Source organism: Callithrix jacchus, chromosome 4 (assembly GCF_049354715.1).
Source record: "Callithrix jacchus isolate 240 chromosome 4, calJac240_pri, whole genome shotgun sequence".
Taxonomy (NCBI): Eukaryota; Metazoa; Chordata; class Mammalia; order Primates; family Cebidae; genus Callithrix; species Callithrix jacchus.
The window spans coordinates 39,546,616-39,569,250 of NC_133505.1; the positions used below are offsets into that span (position 1 = coordinate 39,546,616).

Genomic DNA, 22,635 nt, shown 5'->3' on the forward strand with positions numbered 1-22,635 from the left:
ATCTCTTGAGGTCACACAGCTCAAATGGGCTGAGGCTATGGTCAACCCCAGGTGTGCCTCAGTCTGTGTTATTTCCCTGGTCCCCCACCTCTTCAAGAACCCAAAAGCCCACGTGTAAAGGGTAGAAGACCTGGGCAGTACCAAAGGCTTGGAGTGAAGGCACCAAGAAGAACCATTCCCAGGAGTTTGGGAGGCTTGGTTTCAGAGAAAGTGAAATAAAGCCACCAGATACTGACAATAAAGGGGAAATTGAGTCTAGTTCAGGGCAGGGCCCTGTACCCTACTGCACACTCACCAGTTAAACCAACAGCAGAGACGGGGCCCATGCGCTGGCCACCGTGGAAGCCATACAGGTTCATCTTGTACTTGTGGTCTGGCTCCAGGCCCGAGATGATGACCTCGCCCTCGTGTCCTGGCACCCGCACCACCTTGGGTTGCCCGTCCCCATTCTTGTACTGGATCAAGAAATGGTCAAATTGGCCCTCGGGGACTGTCCAGGAGAGGCTGAGGGAGTCAGGGGTGGCATCTGTCACAGTCATCTCCCCTAGACGCGGCTTCACAAGAGGAACATTGAGGGGCTCCTCTTTGGGGGCTGTGAAAAGATAGAAACAGAATCTTTTCTCTTACTAGAAGGAGCTGTTGAGGCCCCAGATGTCTTGAATTCAGGTCAGAAGGTGGGCCCAGTCTGGGCCTAACTTAAGATTGATTTCTGATTATAATCATTAAAGTTTTTTGTAGTGCTGGGCCTGTAATCCCAGCACTTTGGGAGGCCGAGGTGGTTGCATCACCTGAGGTCAGGAGTTTGAGACCAGCCTGGCCAACATGGCAAAACCCCATCTCCATTAAAAAAAAAAAGTCTTCTGCTGCTTCCTATGATCCCTCACACATGCCAGGCAGCCTCCCACCTCAGCACTTTGGCACTGACTATTCCCTCTACATAACTGTTCTTTTCCTAGATAGCTTCATGGCTCATGTCCACATTTCCTTTAAGTCTTTGTTCAAAAGCCACCTTCTTTTGTGGGCCTTCGATGACCACTCTACTTAAAATTTCAGTTTTCTCAATTGCAATGTATCCTTTTGATTTCAGCAACAAATTGGAAAAACAAACTATGAGACAATCAGGAGACTGTAGCACTACCTGGATACTTAATATCAAGGAATGATTATTCATTTATCAGGGTATGCTAATTGTATTGTGGAATTTTTATTATTTATTTATTTTTTGAGACAGAGTCTCGCTCTGTCACCCAGGCTGGAGTGCAGTGGTGCAGTCTTGGCTCATTGCAACCTCTGCCTCCTAGGTTCAAGCAATTTCTCATGCCTCAGCCCCTCCAAGTAGCTGGGACTACAGGCATGTGCCACCACGCTCCGCTTTTTTTTTTTTAAGTAGAGACGGGGTTTTACCATGTTGGTCAGGCTGGTCTCGAATTCTACCTCAAGTGATCCACATGCCTTGGCTTTCCAAAGTGCTGGGATTACAGGTGTGAGCCACCTCACCCAGCCGTTTTGTGGATTTTTAAAAAAAATATTTTTTTAAAAAAGAGATAACTTTAAATATTTAGTGATGAAAGGACAGGATGCCTGGGGTTCGTTTTTAAACACTGCAGGTATATCCATACAATGCAATACTGTTTGGCAGTAAAAAACAATGTAGTGGCTGAGAGCAGGTAGCTCCTGCCTGTTATCCCAGCTCTTTGTAAGGCCCAGGCAGGAGGATTGCTTGAAGCCGGGAGTTTGATATCAGCCTGGGTAACACTGTGAGACCCCAACTCTACAAAAACATTTAAAAATCAGCAGAGTGTGGTGGAAAGCACCAGTGGTCCCAGCTAGTTGGGAGGCTGAGATGGAGGATGGCTCGAGCCCATGAGTTTGGGGCTGGATTTGGGGCCAACAATGAGCTATGATCACGCCACTGCGCGGCATCCTGGGCAACAGAGTGAGAGTTTGTCTCAAAGAAACAAAAAAATTCTATCAATCCATCAATCAATAGCACTGTAGTAAATGCAGTCCTTCTACATGCTACAGCAACGAACCTCAGAAACATGCTCAGAGAAAGAAGCCAGACACCGAAGAATACATATTGTGTATTCGAAATACATATTGTTTATATGAAATATCCTGAAAAGGCAAATCTACAGAGACAAAAGCAGATTAGTTATAAATTAGGGCTGAGATAAGAATGCGTCTGGGCCCAAGACTTCTTCCGGGGGTGATGGAAATGTTCTAAAATTATATTGTGGTGTTGGCCACACAAGTAGGCAAAGATACTAAAACCAGAAGTTGCACACTCAAAACAAGTGTATTTTATGCCACATGAATTATATCTTCATAAAGGTGTTAATAAAACAGTCAGGCCGGGTTTGGTGCCACGCCTGGAATCCCATCTCTTTGACTGAGGCGGGAGAATCGCCTGAACCCAGGAGTTCCAGACTGGCCTGGGCAACATGGTTAAACCCTGTTGCTACAAAAAATACAAAAAAATTAGTCGGGCGTTGGGGAGTGCCCTTGTAGTCCCAGCTATTCGGGAGGCTAAGGTGGGAGGATCCCTTAAGCCCAGGAGGTTGAGGCTGCAGTGTGGTGGGTTTCGATTGTGCCAGTACATTCCAGCCTGGGTGACAAAGTGAGACACTGACTCAAAAACAAACAAAAACAAAAACAAAAAAACATTCTAGTGATTCTAGTGGAGAAAGTGGGTGGGGCAGAGATGATCCAGACTGGCCAGAAGTTGATATTTGGTTGAAGCAGGGTGGCAGGGTGATGGGTACCTGAAGTTTTCATACTATTCTTTCTGTTTATACATTTGAACTTTTATTTCACAAATACTTACTAATTTAACTAATTTGTATTTCAAAAACTATGCTCCAATCTCACAAAGAGAGTTCTCTCTAGAGTTCCAAGGATAAGCGGAGAGCCACAAACCAGCCAGCGGGTCACCTCCTGAGAGGCCTCAGTCCCCGAGGGCCTCTCCCACATGACTGACACTTCTGGATTTGTTCTCTCCGTCCCCAGGTCACACCTGTCCTGAGGCCTTAATGAACAGTGTGGATTATAGGTTTGAGGTCTTGGGGTCCTGGGTCTCTAGTGGAGGAGGAGATGCTGGAGGCTGCACTTTGCTAAGACTCAATCCACAGGGCTCTGCTGCCTCGACTTACCTGTGACGCCCATGACAGACATGGGAGCCAAGACCTGGACTCACAGGGCTTGACAAAAGGGCAGAGCAGTAATCAGGTACCCATGAGGGACAGGTAGTTACCCCATGAGATCCCATGCACTACTCACCAGTCACACCCACAGTGGACACTGGGCCCACGCGCCGCCCCTCGTGGAGGCCGTACAGGTGCATCTTGTACTTGTGCCCGGGCTCCAGGCCCCCCACGGTGACCTCGCTCTCCTCGCCTCCAACACGCACCCCCTGGGGCCGCCCATCCCTGTCCTTGTACTGCACGGTGAAGGAGTCGAAGCGGCCCTGGGGGACGGTCCAGGAGAGGCTCAGCGAATCAGAGGAGGATCCTGTCACTGTCAGCTCCCCCAGGAGCGGCTCCTCGGGGGGCTCTGGGGCCTCCGTGCTGGGTTCCGTGGGGCTGGGGGTCTCTTCCTCTGCAGCTGAGAAAAAGGGACACAGAGAGAGTGAGGCAGCGTCCCTGGGGGATGCCCTTGGGACTTGGGGGAAAAGGAGGGAGAAGCCAAGGCTATGACTGGGGGACCTGAGGTCGGCTCAGAAAGGCCCATTATCGGGGCTGGGAGGTCCTGCGCAGCTGACAGCTAACACACATGACGAGTTCCAGAGTCAGCTGTGGGGGACCTGGGACAGCCACCAGCACAGCAAAGCTCCCAAAGGCCCCTCCCTGCTCCGCAGAAGCCAGGGGTCAACCTCACAGGAAGGCCTAAGGGGAGGCTCAGCCCCAGCCACAAACAGGTCTTAGGTACCGACCAGACCCCACCACCATTCCCCACCAGTCATCACCAAAGCCCTCCCATGGCTCCCACCCTGGGGCTCCCACCATCCACTTACGCGTCACCCCGATGGCAGACACAGGGCCCATGCGCTGCCCACTGTGGAAGCCGTACAGATTCATCTTGTACTTGCGGTCTGGCTCCAGGCCCGAGATGGTGACCCCGTCCTCCTGCCCGGGCACCCGCACTGCCTTGGGCTGCCCATCCCCGTTCCTGTACTGAACCAGGAAGCGGTCAAACTGGCCCTCGGGGACCGTCCAGGACAGGCTGAGGGAGTCGGGGGTGGCGTCTGTCACGGTCAGCTCCCCCAGGCGAGGCTTGATGGGGGGCTCAGGGGTTTCGGTGGGAGGTTCTGAAGGCTCCTCCTCCTCCGGGACTGGACAGAGACGTGGAGAGAACTGAGAGATGGGCAGGGTATCCACGGACACTCCGCTCTCCTCTGCACTCTCCCAGCCATCTGAAAGGAGGCACGGTGGGCAGACTTCTCACCTGTCAGGGCCTCGACATGGACAGGACCCACATACTTTCCATCATGGAAACCATACAGGGTCACCAGGTATCTGTGGTCGGATTCCAGGCCAGAGAGGGTGATGTCATTTCGGTCGCCTCCTGTACGGACCATTTGGAGTTGCCCATCTCTGTCTGTGTACTGGACTTCAAAGGAGTCAAATTCTCCCTCAGTCACAATCCAGGAGAGATGCAGGGTATGCGGCGTGGCCTCTTCTACCGTCAGCTCCCCGAGGTGGGGCTCAGGTGCTGGAGAGGTGGGGGCCGTGGTGTGAGTTTCCATTTCTTCCCCATGGGCTGGTTCTGAGAGACAGGTAGAGACGGACGGCTGGTCTGTCACCGCACCCAGACTCTCAAAAGGAGTGAGGGAGGAGAGGGAGTGAGGACAAGCAGTCAGCAATCGAAGGGCCAGCTTTTGCTGCACATGGGTGAATTTCAAAAGCATTGTGCTACGTGCAAGAAACGAAACACAAGAGACTGTGTAATTGTGATTCCATTACATGGAAAGTCAAAACGCTGTCCCCATGATGATCAAAAGCAGGCAGCGGTTGCTGGAGGCTGGGGTTGGGGGAATTGACTTTAAAAGGACACAAGGAAACTTCCTGGATCAATGGAAATGATATAAAATGGGAAGCTCAGAGATCTTAAGGCTCAGTCAGACCAGGAGAGCCAGGCGGGAAGGAGGCACAGTTGTTCCAGCTGCCGCTCACTTACCAGTTATGGCAACGGCTGAGATGGGACCCACGCGCTTGCCACTGTGCAGCCCGTAGAGCAGCAGCTTGTACCTGTGAGCAGGGTCCAGGCCTGACACGCTGACCTCCCTGAGGCTGCCCTCCACGGGCACCACCTGGGGCTGCCCGCCCCTGTCCTTGTACTGGACCACAAAGGAGTCAAATTGGCCCTCAGGGACCGTCCAGGAGAGGTCCACGGAGTTCTGGGTCACGCTGGTCACCTGCAGCTCCTCCCCCAGACGGGGTTTTAGGAGACGCTTTGTTCCAGTATCATTCGTAGCACTCTGGGCCTCTGAGATGGAGACAGGAAATGGGAATGGCTGAGCTGTTTCTGGAAGGTTGGGTGGCCTCGAAGGGCAGGATTGAGAGGTCTGCAGACAGGGCTTTGCATGGCTGAGTCCTCACAGGCTATGCTAGGGGCTTGTGCAGGGACAGGGGGAGCTGGATCTGAGTTGAATGGCTGGGGCCAAATAACAATAATGGCAGCCACCACAAGTGACTGCCTGCTGCCTGGCCTGAAGGGAGCAGAGCAGGGACCTGCAGGGAATGCCCCTCACCTGTGGTGCCATCAGCAGTGAGGGGGCCATGGCGCTTTTTTCCCAGAAGGCCATAGAGGAGGAATCTGTACTTTCGGCCAGCATCCAGAGGGGAGACGGTGACAGAGCGCGCGTGGCCCTCCACCGGCACCACCTGGGGCCCGTCTTTGTCCTTGAACTGGACCATGAAAGAGTCAAACTGGCCCTCAGGGACCGTCCAGGCGAGGCGCAGTGAGTCCAGGGTGGGGTCCGTCACCCACAGCTCCCCAAGGCGGGGTGGGGCCCCTGGGCTGGCAACTGATGAAGAGGAAAGGTTCTTGTGTTTATTTTTTCCAAAATGACTCCTTGACTGCCTCCCTCTGGGGCTGGAAAAACCCAGAACTGCCCAAATGCCCAGTGCTTCCCCAAAATATTTCCATCACCTCCCATTCTCACCACCATCTCCATGGGGCCCACGCCTCTCTCCCCTTGCCCAAGTGAAAAGGGTCACCCGTCCTGAGTCACCTCTGGGAAAAGAGATTCCCTAGCTCCCTGCCTCATCTTACTCCCCTTTCTGTCCAGCCTCTTCCCACCTGTCACAGACTGCTTCCCCAGCAGGGTGCAGCTTCTTACAGACTTGCTCTCTAGCTCCTTTACCCAGGAGCCCACACTTTGTGATTTGGCCAGCCTCTGAGGAAACCCAAGGGGCACAGGATCCCTGATGGGGGCAGACAGCAAGTAGTGGGGCGCAGGACACAGGAAGGTCTCACTCCTCTGTTCCATTTCTCATTCTGCACCAGCTGGCCCAGGGCCTGTGAAGGAGCGTGGGCTGCTTGTGAGAATGAGGAGGGGATGAGGCTGGGGAGCTCAGGCAGGGAAGGGATCTGGTGTCTGCCTGAGGAGCCATCCCAGGCCTTGAGAAGGAGCTGGCCTGCTGCCTTTCTGGACAGTGAGGACGCTGACGGCATTGTTATTGCGAGTTTTCTGGCAACAGGGAGCCCCCAGGGGCAGGGGAGGGCCTGGACTGAACCCTCGGAAAGGGGCACAGCTGGACTGGTCTCCTCTGGTTCCCAATTTCTGAGGCTCCAAGAGGAGGGCAGAGAAGGAAGGGCAGCCTCTGCAGGAGGCACATATGGGCCCAGACAGGCCTGAGCTAGGAGGGTGAGAACCTGGGTGAGAGTCACAGCGGAGACCAAAGGCTCATAGGAGGTGATGGACTCTCAAGGCAGGAAGGGCTCCTGGCTCCCCTTGCCCCCTCTCCCAGCACCTCCAGGCTCCCACATCCACCCTGAAGGAAGAGACCTGGAGGGGCTTCCCTTATCCAATAGAATTATAAGAGAGGCAGAGTCAGCAGGGGACAACAGGCCAGGAACTGGCCCCGCTCTCCTGGGTCCTCATCTGCTTTGTGGCTTTTCTTTTCTTTTTTTTTTTTGGTCTTTTTTGAGAGGGAGTCTCACTCTATCACCCGAGGTGGGGTGCAGTGGCTCGATCTTGGCTCACTGCAGTCTCCATCTCCCGGGTTCAATCGATTCTTGTTACTCAGACTCCCAAGTAACTGGAATTACCGGTGTCCGTCACCACGCCCAGTTAATTTTTGTCTTTTTAGTAGAGACAGGGTTTCGCCATGTTGGCCAGGCTGGCTCGAACTCCTGACCTCAAGTGATCCGCCTGCTTCAGCCTCCCAAAGTGCTGGAATTCCAGGCATGAGTCATTGTGCTCACCCCATGTGGCTTTTCAAATGAGACAGAGCAGGTGGACAAAGGGAAGACTCGGCTGGGGGAAGGCAGAGAAGGGTGGGGAGGCAGTGGCTCAGGCTCAGCTGCATGGGGGCCCCTCTCACCCGTCTTTGCCTCCACAGAGACTGGGCTGCGTCGTTTCCCATCCTGGATCCCAAAGAGCAGGAACTTGTACTTGCGGGAGGGTTCCAGGCCAGGGATGGTGACCTCCCGCTGGTCTGCAGCCACAGGCACCACCTGGGGCTGCCCATCCCTGTCCTTGTACTGAACAACAAAGGAGTCGAATTCACCCTCAGGGACAGTCCACGAGAGGCCCACGGAGTCGGGGGTCATATCCGTCACTGTCAGCTCCCCTAGGCGTGGCTCCAGGGGAGGCTTGGAGACCTCTGTGGCTGGGGCGGGTGGGAGGGGAGCTGGGATTTGGGAAGACAAAGAACGTGACTGAGATATCTGAGGGGAGAACCCTGGGCTTCCAGGGCCCCAAGGGGGCTGTGAGCTGAGATGGGGATAGTCACACCTTTATTTCCAGGCCTCTAACTGAAATGCAGCATTTCCTTCAAAAACTAATATAGAAAACCAACCAAAGTAGAATTATTGTGACTTTGTCACCAACAGAAACCAGAGATTTTTTTTTTTTTTGAGATGGAGTCTTGCTTTGTCACCTAGGCTGGAGTGCAGTGGCACGATCTCAGCTCACTGCAACCTCCGCTTCCCAGGTTCAAGTGATTCTCCTGCCTCAGCCTCCTGAGTAGCTGGGACTACAGGCACATGCCACCATGCCCAGCTTTTTTTTTTTTTTTTTTTTTTTTTTTTTGTATTTTTAGTAGAGACAGGGTTTCACTGTGTTAGCCAAGATAGTCTCGATCTCCTGATCTCGTGATCTGCCCGCCTCGGCCTCCCAAAGTGCTCGGATTACTGCAGGTGTGAGCCACCACGCCCGGCCTCAGATGTTTTCACATCACCTTAGAGTTATTGCAGAAACTTTAAAATACCTTTTATATCCATCACTGCTTCTAAATATCGTAGTTTAGTAAACATGCCAACAAGTCTTGTTATTTAATGAACTAATTAATAAGTCCAAGTATTACTAAGTCACAAATTTGCATTTTTAAGTAATATTTTGAGCGGGGTACAGTGGCTCATGCCTGTAATCCCAGCACTTTGAGAGGCCGAGGTGGGTGGATCACCTGAGGTCAGAAGTTCAGGACCAGCCTGGCCAACATGGTGTGATCCCATCTCTACTAAAAATACAAAAAATTAGCCTGGTGTGGTGGCAGGTGCCTGTAATCCCAGCTGCTCGGGAGGCTGAAGCAGGAGAATCACTAGAACCCGGAAGGCGGAAGTTGAAGTGAGCTGAGATTGTGGCATTGCATTCCAGCCCGGGTGACAAGAGGGAAATTTCATCTCAAAAAAATTTTTTTTGATAACTGTCTATGTATAATTGGTTTTCTTTATAATCCTATACATTTTATTTTATAGATTTTAAAACATTGCCTTGAGAGGAGGGCTGGGGGTTTCACCAGATGCCACAGCACAAAAGTCATGGAGAATCTGTGCCCAGGAAGCCATGAGGGGCAGGAAGGGGCCAGGAGCAAGAGCCAGGGTGGCTTCCTGGAGAGATGAAAACTCGCATGGGCCAGGATGGAATGCACTTTATCTCAACAAAAAAGGACAGAAGCAGGAAGTGGCAGCTGTGTCCAAGTCACAGCAGGATTGTAAAGCGAAGGGGTGGAAACAGATGTGGACAGTTTGAGCGGGGGAGAGAAAGTCTGTGGCTGGATTTAGGCCAAATCGAAAGAAGACATTCCCCTAGGCAGGGGGCAGAGTGGAGATGGGGCAGGAGCTGGAGGGCTGAGAAAGCTTCAGGCCTGGGAGAGGTAAAGGAGTCAGGGAACAGATAGACTGGCAGGGTGACCAAGACAGGGCCTGAGGGGATCTAGCCCCTCAATGAGGGAGCGGTGGTGCCAAGGTAGGGCTGGGAGAAGGGCCATGGGGTGGGGAAGCTCTGGGTAACCAGAGACGGGGACTACCTCCTCCCATCACTCACCTGTCATGATGACCACGGACAGGGGCCCCACACGTTGCCCATCATGTAGTCCATAAAAGTTCATCTTGTATTTTCTCTCAGGCTCCAGGTTATAGACTGTGACCTCCCTCTGGTCTGCAGCCACAGGTACCACCTGGGGCTGCCCATCCCTGTCCTTGTACTGGACCATGAAGGAGTCAAACTGGCCCTCAGGGACCGTCCAGGAGAGGCCCACGGAGTTGGGGGTCACCTCTGTTGCTGTCAGCTCCCCTAAACGTGGCTCCAGTGGGAACTCGGTGGCTGGAGGGGTCTCTTGTTGTGAGGCTGGAACAGAGACGGTAGGGGACTGACTGTTAATAAAGAAACCCGCTTTTTGGCTGGGCGCGGTGGCTCACACCTGTAATCCCAGCACTTTGGGAGGCCGAGGCAGACGGATCACAAGGTCAGGAGTTTGAGACCAGCCTGGCCAACAAGGTGAAACCCCATCTCTACTCAAAATATTAAAAAATTAGCCGGACATGGTGGCATGGTGGTGTGCCCCATAGTCCCAGCTACTCAGGAGGCTGAGGCAAAAGAATCGCTTGAACCCAGGAAGCAGAGGTTGCAGTGAGCCAAGATTGTGCCACTGCACTCTGGCTTGCCAACTTGGGTGTGACAAAGCAAACTGTCTCAAAAAACAAAAAAAGAACCCTCCTTTTCCCTTTTCTTATAGTAATGATGTCTAGTTATTTATTTTTTTGAGATAGAGTCTCACTCTGTCACCCAGTGCAGTGGGCAACCTTGGCTCACTGCAGACTCTGCCTCCTGGGTTCAAGTGATCCTCCTGCCTCAGCCTCTCAAGTAGCTGGGACTATAGGCATGCACCACCATGCCTAGCTAATTATATATATATATACATATTTTTTTTCTTTCTTTTTTTTTTTAGTGGAGACAGGATCTTGCCATGTTGGCCAGGCTGGTCTCAAACTCCTGACCTCAGGTGATCCACCTGCCTCAGCCTCCCAAAGTGCTGGGATTACAGGGGTGAGCCACCTCACCTGTCAATGTTGGTTGCGTTCGTGGAACCCACAAGATGGTTTTGAGGTAAAAGGGCATTGATCTGACTATCTGTCTGGTTCAACAATCTTTCACTAGGTCCCTGCCCAGTGTCTGAGGCTGCACGTGTTGGGGGAGAAGAGTGTCAGCTGTCACTGAGACCCTGGGAAAGTGCTGACATTCCATCTATATGCAATGACTCCAGACTTATGCCCTCTGTCCAGACCTTCCCTGAACCCCAGGCTAGTGTTTGTGCAACGTCTTCCTTGGAGGCCTACTTGGGTGTCAAACTCAACAAGTATAAAACTGAGCCTCTGAGCTTCCCGACACCTGCTCCTGCCACAGCCTCCCCACCTCAGTAAGATTACAACTTCATTCTTCCAGCTGCTCAGATCAAAACCTGCAGAGTCATCCCTGAGTCCTCTCTTACACTCCACATCCACCCTGTGGTTAAGTCCTGCTGTCACTACATTCAGAGTCTGTCCCCTCCTCACCACCTCCAAGCACCACCGGCTCCTACTGGATTATCACAAGTCTTCCAGGTCATCTCCTTCTGCCCTCACCCTGCTTCGGTCTGTTGGGTCAGCAGCCAGAAGAATCCTGTTAACACATTAGCCAGAGCCAGTTCCCACAGTGGCTTCTATCTAACTCAGGGTGAAAGCCAAGTCCTGCAGTGGCCTCTAAGGTCCCATATTCATCTCTTACATCATCCCCTATTGCCTGCCCTCCTCCAACTCGAACCTGAAACGCACTGCTTTCCTCCCTGCCTGCAGACATCTGGGGGTGTTTCCCGCCTGCCAGTCTCTGCATTTGCTCTTCCTTCTGTCTGGGACACTCTTTCCCCGAAGACTTGGGTGGCTGTCCTCTCACCTCCTTCTGGGCTTTCCTTAGACATCGCCCTCGCAGCGAGACCCTCGACGTCTCCCGACTAGGCTCTGCTTTTCTCCATCACTCATCACTGTCGCATATGGTGCCACTGACATTTCTGTGCAGTGTGTTACCTGTCCCCCTCCACTAGAATGTGAGCTCCGCAGGCAGGAGCTTTGCTTTATTCACTGCTATGCCCCAGTGCCTGGCACACAGTAGGTGCTCCATAAACGTCTGTAAAATAATAAGTAGTCTGCGGATCTGGGCTCAGGACCTGCTGATCCCCACCACTCCCGCATGAGCTGTCCGGGAGGGAAGCACTTGTTAGTGAGCGAACTAGAAGGTGGTCCCAAGGGGCAAAATGGTAGAGAAGGTGGCTGGATGGGTACGGCTCCTAAGAGCTTGTTTCTCTGGCTTCCTCAGGAGGGCAAGACAATGTTCCAGGCAAGTGACACCTACTTAAATGGGCTGGTGACCTGGCCTCAGGCAGACAGAAATGAGTAACGGTGGGGAGGGCAGGTGTGGAGGCAGCTGAGGGGTGGGAGGGAGCAGAGTGATCTCCATGTATTGAACATCTGCTATGCACAGGTACCAGGCCGGGCATTTTCTCTCATTTCATTAGTCTTCTAACCTTAGTTGTTCCCGTAGCATCCATCCCCTGCTCCTTTTTGCCCTCTCTGCATTTCTTTTTTTTTTTTTTTGATATCTTGCCCTGTGGTCCAGGCTGGAGTGCAATGGTGCCATCTTGGCTCACTGCAACCTCCGCCTCCCACATTCAAATGATTCTCCTCTCTCTCAGCCTCCCAAGTAGCTGGGATTATAGGCACCTGCCACCACATCCAGCTATTTTTTTGTATTTTTAGTAGAGATGGGGTTTCGCCATATTGGCCAGGCTGGTCTCAAACTCCTGAACTCGTGATCCGTCTGTCTCGGCCTCCCAAAGTGATGGGATTACAGGAATGAGCCACAGCGCCTGGCCGCCCTCTCTACACTTCTTTCCATAAGGGAATGAAACTGTCCTTCGCCATCAAGCTTTATTGTTGGTGGTTTGGCTTAACTGGAAAGGTGTGATTATAACGATTCATGACTCTGGCAGTCCCCATGCTACATGTGGGACAGTCTTTTTCCAATTTCAAAATGTGTCTAATGAGCTCCATGCACCTCTCCCGCTGACAACTGCACTGTGTGCGCTGCCGGGCACAGCCCCAGCCTGGCGGGCTCCAGCTGCTTCGTCACCTTGCTGCTCTGATAATGCACACTGATGCCCATTTCTTTCCTAAAGGCCCTCATCTATTTTATCCAGGATGTATAAAGTCCATGTTTCAAAATATCCAGCATTAAAACATGGATATACAGGGATTCCCCAGTGGGAAGGTCTGAGCAAAAAATGAATGAGCTGAGAAGATGCCAGACATGTTACATCACCACCTCTAACCGTGACAATGAACTGAATGGCGTTTACTCCCTCCTGAATATGAGGAAGCTGAGGTTCCCGGACAGGAGGTAAGTTTTTTAAGATCACACAGCTGGCTGCGTGAGGTGGGTCATGCCTGTAATCCCAGCACTTTGGGAGGCTGAGGCAAGCGGATCATCTGAGGTTGGAAGTTTGAGACCAGCCTGGCCGCCATGGTGAAACCCCATCTCTACTAAAAACACAAAAATTAGGCCAGGCATGGTGGCTCATGCCTGTAATCCTAGCACTTTGGGAGGCCGAGGTGGGCAGATCATGTGAGGTAAGCTCAAGACCAGCCTGGCCAAGATGGCAAAACCCAGTCTCCATTAAAAATACAAAAATTAGCCAGGCATGATGGCAGGTGCTTGTAATCCCAGCTACTTGGGAGGCTGAGGCAGAGAATTGCTTGAACCCGGATGGTGGAGGTTGTAGTGAGCCGAGATCATGCCACTGCACTCCAGCTTGGGTGACAGAGCAAGACTGCAACTCAAAAAAACCAAATCAAAACACACACACAAAAATTAGTTGGGTGTGGTGGCAGGTGCCTGTAATCCCAGCTACTTGGGGGGTGGGGGCTGAGGCAGGGGAACTGCTTGAACATGGGAGGCAGATTTTCCTGTGAGCCAAGATCACGCCACTGCACTCCAGCCTGGGCGACAGAGCAAAAAAAAAAAAAAAAAAAAAAAAAAAAAAAAAAAAAAAAGAGCACACAGCCGAGAACAGGAGAAGTCAGGGAGGAACTCAGTTTGTCAGATTCCCAAATTCCATTTATCTCTACTGCACCGCCTCAGTCGGTGCCTGACAGAGCCCATCCTTCCCCCAGGGACCAGGCACAAGGCCTCACAGAGCCCAGTGTGGGTCCCTGGGACAAAGGGGCAGAGGGAGGATCACTCCAGGAGTAGCCCTGGCAGCATGTCTGGGCCTGGCACCAGCCTCCACCCTACAACCTCAGGCCTCAAGGAGAGTCACTCAGGGTGGCTCTGCCCTCTCCCTCTTCTCAGTGCTGACTGAGGCAAAGGAAATAGAGAGTGGAAAGTTCTGGAAAAAAAATCAACCACGTCATGATGAAGCTGAGCTTGGTGGAATTAAAGAAAACTATCTCTTTCTCTACTTCTACGTTTGCAGTCTTGCTCCTTATTGTATAAGTTGTTTTGAGAAAGGAGTGTCTTTGTTTCTGTGAGCAAAGGAAAAAGAGATTCCCTTCCCTGTGACCGGGTAAGTCAGCAGGAGGGTCCCAGAGGCACTGCTGCCCACTCTGGGCTGAAGCCCTGGAGAGGAGATGCCCAGGCTGGTCCTGCATGGCAGTGGATGTGACCCTGTAACCAGGCCTGAGAGAGAGAGGGTGGAAGGGATGGTCTTCTTTGCTATAAAATCACTCGCTGAATGAGTATTAAAGAAAGCTTCGTGGTCAGGAGTGGTGGCTCATGCCTGCAATCCCAGCACTTGTGGAGGCCGAGGTGGTGGAGCACTTGAGGTCAGGAGTTTGAGACCAGCCTGGCTGACATGTGAAACCCCTTGTCTATTAAAAATAAAAAAATTAGCCAGGTGTGGTGGCGCGTGCCTGCAATCCCAGCTACTCGGGAGGCTGAGGCAGGAGAATTGCTTGAACCTGGGAGACAGAGGTTGCAGTGAGCCGAGATTGTACCACTGCATTCCAGCCTGGGTGACAGAGCAAGACTCAGTCTCAAAAAAAAAAGAGAGAGAAAGAAAGGAAAAGAAAGCTTGCTTCGAGCTGCATTGATGAAGAGGCCAATGTCTTATGCACATTCTCCCATCCAAGTACTAACCAACCTGACCCTGCTTAGCTTCTGAAATCAGAGGTGATGGGGCACGTTCAGGATGGTATGGCTTTAGATTCATGTGCATTCTGACCAAGCAACTGAACCAGCTACAGCGGACAAAGCAGACCCCAAAGTAAGAATATTAATAGCAATTCTCACAGCAGACACTGGCAGCACGTTTACTTTTGCCAGGCCCATCCTGAATGCTTTACATCTGTTAACTCACTTAACCCTCACAATAGCTCTGTGAGGTAGGTGTCATTTTGCGGACAAGGAAACAGAGATGTAGAAAGTTTTAAACTTGGCCGTGCATGGTGACTCACACCTGTAATTCCAGCACTTTGGGAGCCCAAGGCAGGCGGATCACCTGAGGTCGGGAGTTCAAGACCAGCCTGACCAACATGGAGAAACTCTGTCTCTACTAAAAATACAAAATTAGCTGGGCATGGTGGTGCATGCCTGTAATCCCAGCTAATCATGAGGCTGAGGCAGAAGAATCTCTTGAATCCGGAGGTGGAGGTTGCAGTGAGCTGAGATTGCACCATTGCACTCCAGCATGGGCAAACAAGAGCGAAACTCCATCTCATAAAAAAAAGAAAGAAAGAAAAAAAGTTTAAAACTTGCAAGAGAGGGCACAAACAGATGGAAAAACATTCCATGCTCATGGTTAGGAAGAATCAATATTGTGAAAATGGCCATACTACCCAAAGTAATTTACAGATTCAATGCTATCCCCATCAAGCTACCTATGACCCTCTTCACAGAACTGGAAAAAACCACCTTAAAATTCATATGGAACCAAAAGAGAGTCCACAGAGCCAAGTCAATTCTAAGCAAAAAGAACAAAGTTGGAGGCATCACACTATCAGACTTCAAACTATACTACAAGGCTACAGTAATCAAAACAGCATGATACTGGTACCAAAACAGAGATATAGACCAATGGAACAGAACAGAGGCCTCAGAGGCAATGCCACACATCTACAACCATCGGATCTTTGACAAACCTGACAAAAACAAGCAATGGGGAAAGGATTCCCTGTTTAATAAATGGTATTGGGAAAATTGGCTAGCCATGTGCAGAAAGCAGAAACTGGACCCGTTCCTGGCACTTTACACTAAAATTAACTCCAGATGGATTAAAGACTTAAACATAAGACCTAACACCATAAAAACCCCAGAAGAAAACCTAGGCAAAACCATTCAGAACATAGGCATAGGCAAGGACTTCATGACTAAAACACCAAAAGCATTGGCAACAAATAGACAAATGGGATCTAATTAAACTACAGAGCTTCTGCACAGCAAAAGAAACAATCATTAGAGTGACCTGGCAACCAACAGAATGGGAAAAAAATTTTGCAATCTACCCATCTGACAAATGGCTAATACCCAGAATCTACAAAGAACTAAAACAGATTTGTAAGAAAAAAAAAACCCATTCAAAAGTGAGCGAACGACATGAAGATACTTTTCAAAAGAAGACATATATGAGGCCAAGAAACATACGAAAAAATGCTTATCATCACTGGTCATTAGAGAAATGCAAATCAAAACCACATGGAGATACCATTTCACACCAGTTAGAATGGCAATTATTAAAAAATCTGGAGACAACAGATGCTGGAGAGGATGTGGAGAAATAGGAACACTTTTACACTGTTGGTGGGAGTGTAAATTAGTTCAACCATTGTGGAAGACAGTGTGGTGATTCCTCAAGGGCCTAGAAATAGAAATTCCATTTGACCCAGCAATCCCATTACTGGGTATATATCCAAAGGATCATAAATCATTCTATTATAAAGACACATACACGTATGTTCATTGTGGCACTGTTTAAAATAGCAAAGACTTGGAACCAACCCAGATGCCCATTGATGATAGACTGGACAGGGAAAGTGATACATATACACCATGGAATATTATGCAGCCATAAAAAACGATGAGTTTGTGTCCTTTGTAGGGACATGGATGAACCTGGAAACCATCATTCTCAGCAAACTGACACAAGAACAGAAAATCAAACACCACGTGTTCTCACTCATAGGCGGGTGTTGAGCAATTAGAACACATGGACACAGGGAGGGGAGCATCATACACTGGGGTCTGTGGGGGGGACTAGGAGAGGTACAGCAGTGGGTAGGGAGTTGGGGAAGGATAACATGGGGAGAAATGCGATATAGGTGACGGGGATGGAGGCAGCAAATCACATTGCCATGTATTTGCTGGCAATGCAATCCTGCATGTTCTGCACATGTAACCCAGAGCCTAAAGTGTAATAAAATATTAAAAAAAAAAAAACTTGCTCAGGGCCATGAAAGCTGGTGGTGCCCCAGTCCCCAGTGACGTGCTCTTTCTAGGTGTTCCCCTGGCAGGTGGCCTCAAGACTCCACTGGAGCAAGGAGAGCAACTGGCTACAGGGAAGCTGGGAGCCAGCAGTGAAAGAGAACCAGAGTAGGCTCCTGCCCCTCACTCACCTGTCATGCCCACAGCGGACACTGGGCCCACGCGCCGCCCCTCGTGGAGGCCGTACAGGTGCATCTTGTACTTGCGCCCAGGCTCCAGGCCCCCGACGGTGACCTTGCTCTCCTCACCCCTGACACGCACCGCCTGGGGCCGCCCATCCCTGTCCTTATACTGCAGGGTGAAGGAGTCGAAGCGGCCCTGTGGGGTGGTCCAGGAGAGGCTCAGCGAGTCAGGGGAGGTTCCTGTCACTGTCAGCTCCCCCAGGAGTGGCTCCTCGGGGGGTTCTGGGGCCTCTGTGCTGGGTTCTGTGGGGCTGGGGGTCTCGTCCACAACCTCCTGAGGAGCTGAGAGAAGAGACAGAGGCATAAAAGGCTGCTGGCTTTGCTGCTACTGCCAACAGGGGATAGCCACGGAGATGCCCTCATGCTGTGGGCTCAGGGGCTCTGTAGCGTTTGTATTCGACATTCAGTCACTCATGGATGGAGAGGGCTGAGACAGCCCCTACCCCATCCTGCTCTGGTGGGTTCTGTGCAGGTGATGGGTCTCCATTCATGTCTGAAAAAGGAGCTGAGATGGGAAGAGAGGAAGCTTCTGAGGGTTCTTCCAAACCATGTTCACCTACAGCGCTGACCTCAGACAGCCAGAAGGGCAGTGAGGCTCTTCCCACCTATGCCCTCCCCACGGCACTCTGGCTGCCGCACCCCTCATACGAGGATCGGACCACAGAATGTGCTCCTGCTACGGCCTCCCCAGGCAGCCCTGCCCCTCCCTCCCCTTTGACCCCAAGGAATGAATTGCTAAGGCGGGGCTCTGGGCAGGAGTGGGAGAAAAATTCTGGGGTGAGTGGGATCCAGAAAGGGCCCTTCCCTGGCTGGTTCTGGAATCACAGCCCTGTGGGCACCTGCTGGCCCCCTGCAGTTAGGTCTCTGCTGAGGCTCCATGGAGTGGGGAGACTGTGGCACAAGGGAAGCCAGCCCTTCAGTGACCCACTCCCTTGTACATGGGGGACTAATTTGGGATAGACTGAGGAAAGAACTGGCACGAATGACAACCCAGGGGAAGGGAGGGAGGTGGGGAGCAAAAAAGATTACTGGGAAGTGAGAGAGTCAGGGAGAAATTGCAGCTCACTCTGAAAAGATTTTGCTGCTCCTTGCACTATTCTAAGTGTTATCCATATATTAATGCATGTAATTGCAACAGCTTCATTATCATCCCCACCTGACAGCAGGGAAAGCTGAGGCACAGAGGGGTTAAGCAACTTGCACAAGGTCCACAGGAAGTAAGTTGCAAGGGTGGTAGTGAGACTCAGGCATTGGCGTGGGTCTCTGCTCCTGACCACTATCCACACCATCTCTCATCAAAGAATTCACAGGCCATGAGAATGGCACTGCACAGGGAAAGGCTGGGCACATGGAGGAACAGGCTGGGGTGCTGAGCTCAATGCCATCCCTTTGCCCTGTTCCAAGCGGGCTGGGAGTTAAGGAGTCAGGAGCTGGGAGGGGTCCTCTTCATGCTGCAAAAAGGCTAAAGAAATATGGTGCTCTTGTCACTTGGATCTGCCACCTCAACACCGCAGAAATAGCAGGAGGGTGTGGGGAGCAGGTAACAGAAGCTCAGAAGCAACCATGGCCCCAACCATACCATGAAGGAGCCTGGTAAAAACTGTGGGGTGATGGCCGGGCACGGTGGCTCATGCCTGTAATCCCAGCATTTTGGGAGGCCGAGGCGGGTGGATCACGAGGTCAAGAAATCGAGATCATCCTGGTCAACATGGTGAAACCCCGTCTCTACTAAAAATAAAAAAATTAGCTGGGCACGGTGGCGTGTGCCTGTAATCCCAGCTACTCAGGAGGCTGAGGCAGCAGAATTGCCTGAACCCAGGAGGCGGAGGTTGCAGTGAGCCGAGATTGTGTCATTGCACTCCAGCCTGGGTAACAAGAGCGAAACTCCGTCTCAAAAACAAACAAACAAACAAAACAAAAAAAACTGTGGGGTGAGAACACAGTGACTAAATGGGGAGGACATCTGTGGGGTGGAGGGACGAGTGGAGCCCCGGGTGGAGGGATGAGTCCAGGTGCTTTGAATGGGGGAAACAGTACCTGCCCTTGGAGATGAAGAGTAAGGCTGAGAAAGATGAGGAGCTGGAGGTTGGATGAGGGGACCTGGCATGCAGAGGACAGGAGAGCAGTGGAGGAGGACGTGGGTGGAGGCTTTGGCAAAATGAGCTGAGAAGGCGAAGGTGGAGGGAGGCTGGAAGGAGCCCCAGCCAAGTCCCGCTTGCAGGATGGGGCTAGCAGGCGAGGGAGGCCTGGCAGCCATGACTCACCAGTCTTGGCCACCACAGACTCAGGCCCCACACGCTGCCTGCCACGAAGCCCGTAGAGGTTCATCTTATATTTCCGGTCTGGATCCAGGCCGGGGACGGTAACCTCGTTCTCATCCCCCGCAACAGGCACTGCCTGGGGCTGCCCCTGTGCATCCTTGTACTGGACCATGAACGAGTCAAAGGGGCCCTGGGCCACCGTCCATGAGAGGCGCAAGGAGTCTGGGGTCACACCGGTCACTGTCAGTTCCCCCAGGATGGGCTGCTCCAGGGACTCGGGATGGGGGGGCTCCTCTTTCCTCTCTGGAGCTGTAAACAAGATCCAGCCAGGTGCTGAACTGGCAGCCTGGGACTGGGGCTTGGGGTTTGGATGAGATGTCACACCTACAGGGGGTGGGGGGGTCACTACCCCATTAATTTAAATGCTAAACTCCTGGGCAGCTTGACATAGCCAGGGTATGACACACCTTCAGGGCCTTGGGGAGATGCTGCTTGGGATGGAAGGGGCCCAGCAGTGCGGGGGAGTCTGGCTGCCCTCAGCCCAGGAGTGGGGCCAGGATGCTGGAGTCAGCTGTCTTGCTGGGGGACTCCAGCTAGTTTCAGGCTAAAGGCAAGTATGCATAAGGCTGAGAGGGGGTCACGTGGGGGCTTCGGTGGCCGCTACTCACCGGTGGTGCCATCGGCTGTGAGAGGCCCATACCGCTTCTTGTTTGCGATCCCAAACAGAGTGAATCTGTACTTGTGGTCAGGGTCCAGTGAGGAGACAACAACTGAACGCTCGGGCCCTTCCACAGGTATGACTTGAGGCCGTCCATCCCTGTCCCTGTACTGGACCATGAAGGTGTCGAATTGGCCCTCAAGGACAGTCCAGGAGACGTGCAATGAGTCTGGGGTGGGGTCTGTCACCCACAGGTTTCCCAGGCGGGGTGGAGTCCCTGGACTTGGGTCAGTCCGAGGCACTAGGAAGAGCGGGTAGAGAGAAAGGAAAGACTTGGGTCAAAGGAGAATGGGGAAGCCAAGTCCCACATAGGGATGCTGTGTGAGGTTGTGCAGGTTGCTCACTGCACAAAAGCACACTTGCTGAGGGAGTACAGAGAAACTGAAATTCAGTCAACATTCTGCTTGCTGAGCTGTGTGCCCTGGTGAGGAGCACACAGTTAATTGTGATCAAGATGTTCTCTAAGTGGATCATAACACTTACTCCTTAAAGCACACCTAGGAGGCATGCTCACTTTATAGATCAGGAGAATTGAGGCACCAGGGTAGCAGTGTGGGGCTGGGGAAGAGACAGGGCTCTGGAACCCTGGAGACCGCCGACACTCAGAGCAGAGGCAAAGGAACAAGAGCTCCTCTTTCCTCTCTGGAGCTGTAAACAAGATCCAGCCAGGTGCTGAACTGGCAGCCTGGGACTGGGGCTTGGGGTTTGGATGAGATGTCACACCTACAGGGGGTGGGGGGGGTCACTAGAGGAATGGGTGCCTTCTTCCAAATGGCATGGAAGCACTGTGTGGACCAGTGTGGCTCTGCCTCCATCCACAACCTGGAGCAGTGGAGAGAAATAAGGGAGCCCAGCCAGGCCCTTTCACATGTCCACAGCCAGGGAAATCTTCCCAGAACAACCTCCACTGCTTCCAAGCCTAACTACTAGCTGGCTGCTTCTCCAAGAGAGGAGAGCACAATCCTTGAAGTGTTTTAATGTGAAACAGCTTCCCTCACCTATGCTGCAGCCCTCCTCCTCGGGAACTTTGACCCATGGGTGGACTCCCCCACCTGCATTACTGACCCTTCACTCCCCAGTGGCTGTGCCATCAGCATTTCAACAGGCTACTGTCACATGCCTCCCCCGCTTTCTGCGTGCATCTCTCTCCAGCCTCCATCTTCCCTCTGCTCGCATTCCCAGCGTGGATTCCAGAAAGTGATGCCTACACTGATTGTAGCCATGTCCTCGTCTCCTTCGCCCTCCCAATCCAGCTTCACCCTGCCACCAGGCAGCTCTCATGGAGGCCAGTGCTGACCTTGCCATTGCTAAATCTGTGGATGCTCCATAGCCTTTGAATCACTGTTCTGGAATCTGACAAGTCCAACCACGCCCTCCTTCCTGGAGTCCAGAACGGCCCCCTCCATGATTCTGCCCCTCCCTGCAAGTCGCTCCTCAAGCTACCCTGCGGGCTCTTGTTCCTTTGCCTCTGCTCTGAGTGTCGGCGGTCTCCAGGGTTCCAGAGCCCTGTCTCTTCCCCAGCCCCACACTGCTACCCTGGTGCCTCAATTCTCCTGATCTATAAAGTGAGCATGCCTCCTAGGTGTGCTTTAAGGAGTAAGTGTTATGATCCACTTAGAGAACATCTTGATCACAATTAACTGTTAATAAACGCACAAAAGATATTTATGTAAGTGTCCCTTAGATGTTGATCTAAGTTTATCTAAGGCGTTGTTCCACACCTCTGCTGCTCCGTGCCTCAGGGAATGAAACTGTCTCAACCAGAATCCTAGGGGCTGCCTGGTATGCCTTGCTTTCCTTCGCCTCCCACATCCAGCCCCACTGCCACATCCCAGCCAATCTGTCTTTTTTTTTTTTTTTTTTTTGAGACAGGGTGTTGCTCTGTGCAGAACGTGGATAGCATCCAGGCTGGAGTCCAGTGGCACAATCATGGCTCACTGCAGTCTCAGTCTTCTGGGCTCAAGTGATCCTCCCACCTCAGCCTCTCAAGTAGGTGGGACTACAGGCATGCACCACTACACCTGGCTAATATCTTTTGTTATAGTAGAGATGGGGTCTTGCTATGTTGCCAGGCTTGTCTCAAACTCCTAGCCTCAAATGATCCTGCTTGAGGAGGCCTCAGCCTCCAAAGGTTCTAGGATTATAGGCAGGATCCACCCTGCCAGCCCTTACCAGCTCTTAACTCACATCTCCAGCTAGTCTCAGCAGCAGCCACAGTGCAATTTGCAAGATAAATATCTAGTCACATCACTCTCCCACTTCACCCCCTCAGATGCCCTCTAGGGGCCTTCAAATGAGGCCCAAGCCCTTCGGCACAAACCAGAAAGCCCTGAGACCAGGCCCTTTGGCAGCCCCACACGCCCTGTTCTCCAGCCGGAAGAAACTGTGACAGTGATTCTCCTACTGGCCATGCTCTCCCCACCTCACTCACCGTGGCTCCCGCAGGTGTGACAACCTCTGTGCCCGCCCCACCACTACCTTCCCTTCAGAATTCAGTTCATGCACCACTGCCTCCAAGAAGCT

General features: G+C 52.1%; 1 protein-coding gene across 8 annotated transcripts in view; it reads right to left on the bottom strand.

Annotated features, from left to right (window-relative positions):
* The window catches only part of TNXB (tenascin XB), a 71,074-nt gene that overhangs the window by 23,185 nt on the left and 25,254 nt on the right, over nucleotides 1–22,635 (bottom strand). For all 8 annotated transcript variants that reach the window (XM_078368836.1, XM_035295292.3, XM_035295289.3 and 5 more), the window contains 11 exons: nucleotides 20,063–20,353; nucleotides 19,398–19,703; nucleotides 17,083–17,415; nucleotides 9,491–9,793; nucleotides 7,548–7,856; nucleotides 5,750–6,025; nucleotides 5,176–5,484; nucleotides 4,444–4,764; nucleotides 4,013–4,330; nucleotides 3,280–3,603; nucleotides 296–592 (listed from right to left, as the gene is read on the bottom strand). In XM_078368836.1, the coding sequence (XP_078224962.1) occupies nucleotides 296–592; nucleotides 3,280–3,603; nucleotides 4,013–4,330; nucleotides 4,444–4,764; nucleotides 5,176–5,484; nucleotides 5,750–6,025; nucleotides 7,548–7,856; nucleotides 9,491–9,793; nucleotides 17,083–17,415; nucleotides 19,398–19,703; nucleotides 20,063–20,353 (3,387 nt within the window). The remainder of the gene's footprint in view (nucleotides 1–295; nucleotides 593–3,279; nucleotides 3,604–4,012; nucleotides 4,331–4,443; nucleotides 4,765–5,175; nucleotides 5,485–5,749; nucleotides 6,026–7,547; nucleotides 7,857–9,490; nucleotides 9,794–17,082; nucleotides 17,416–19,397; nucleotides 19,704–20,062; nucleotides 20,354–22,635) is intronic.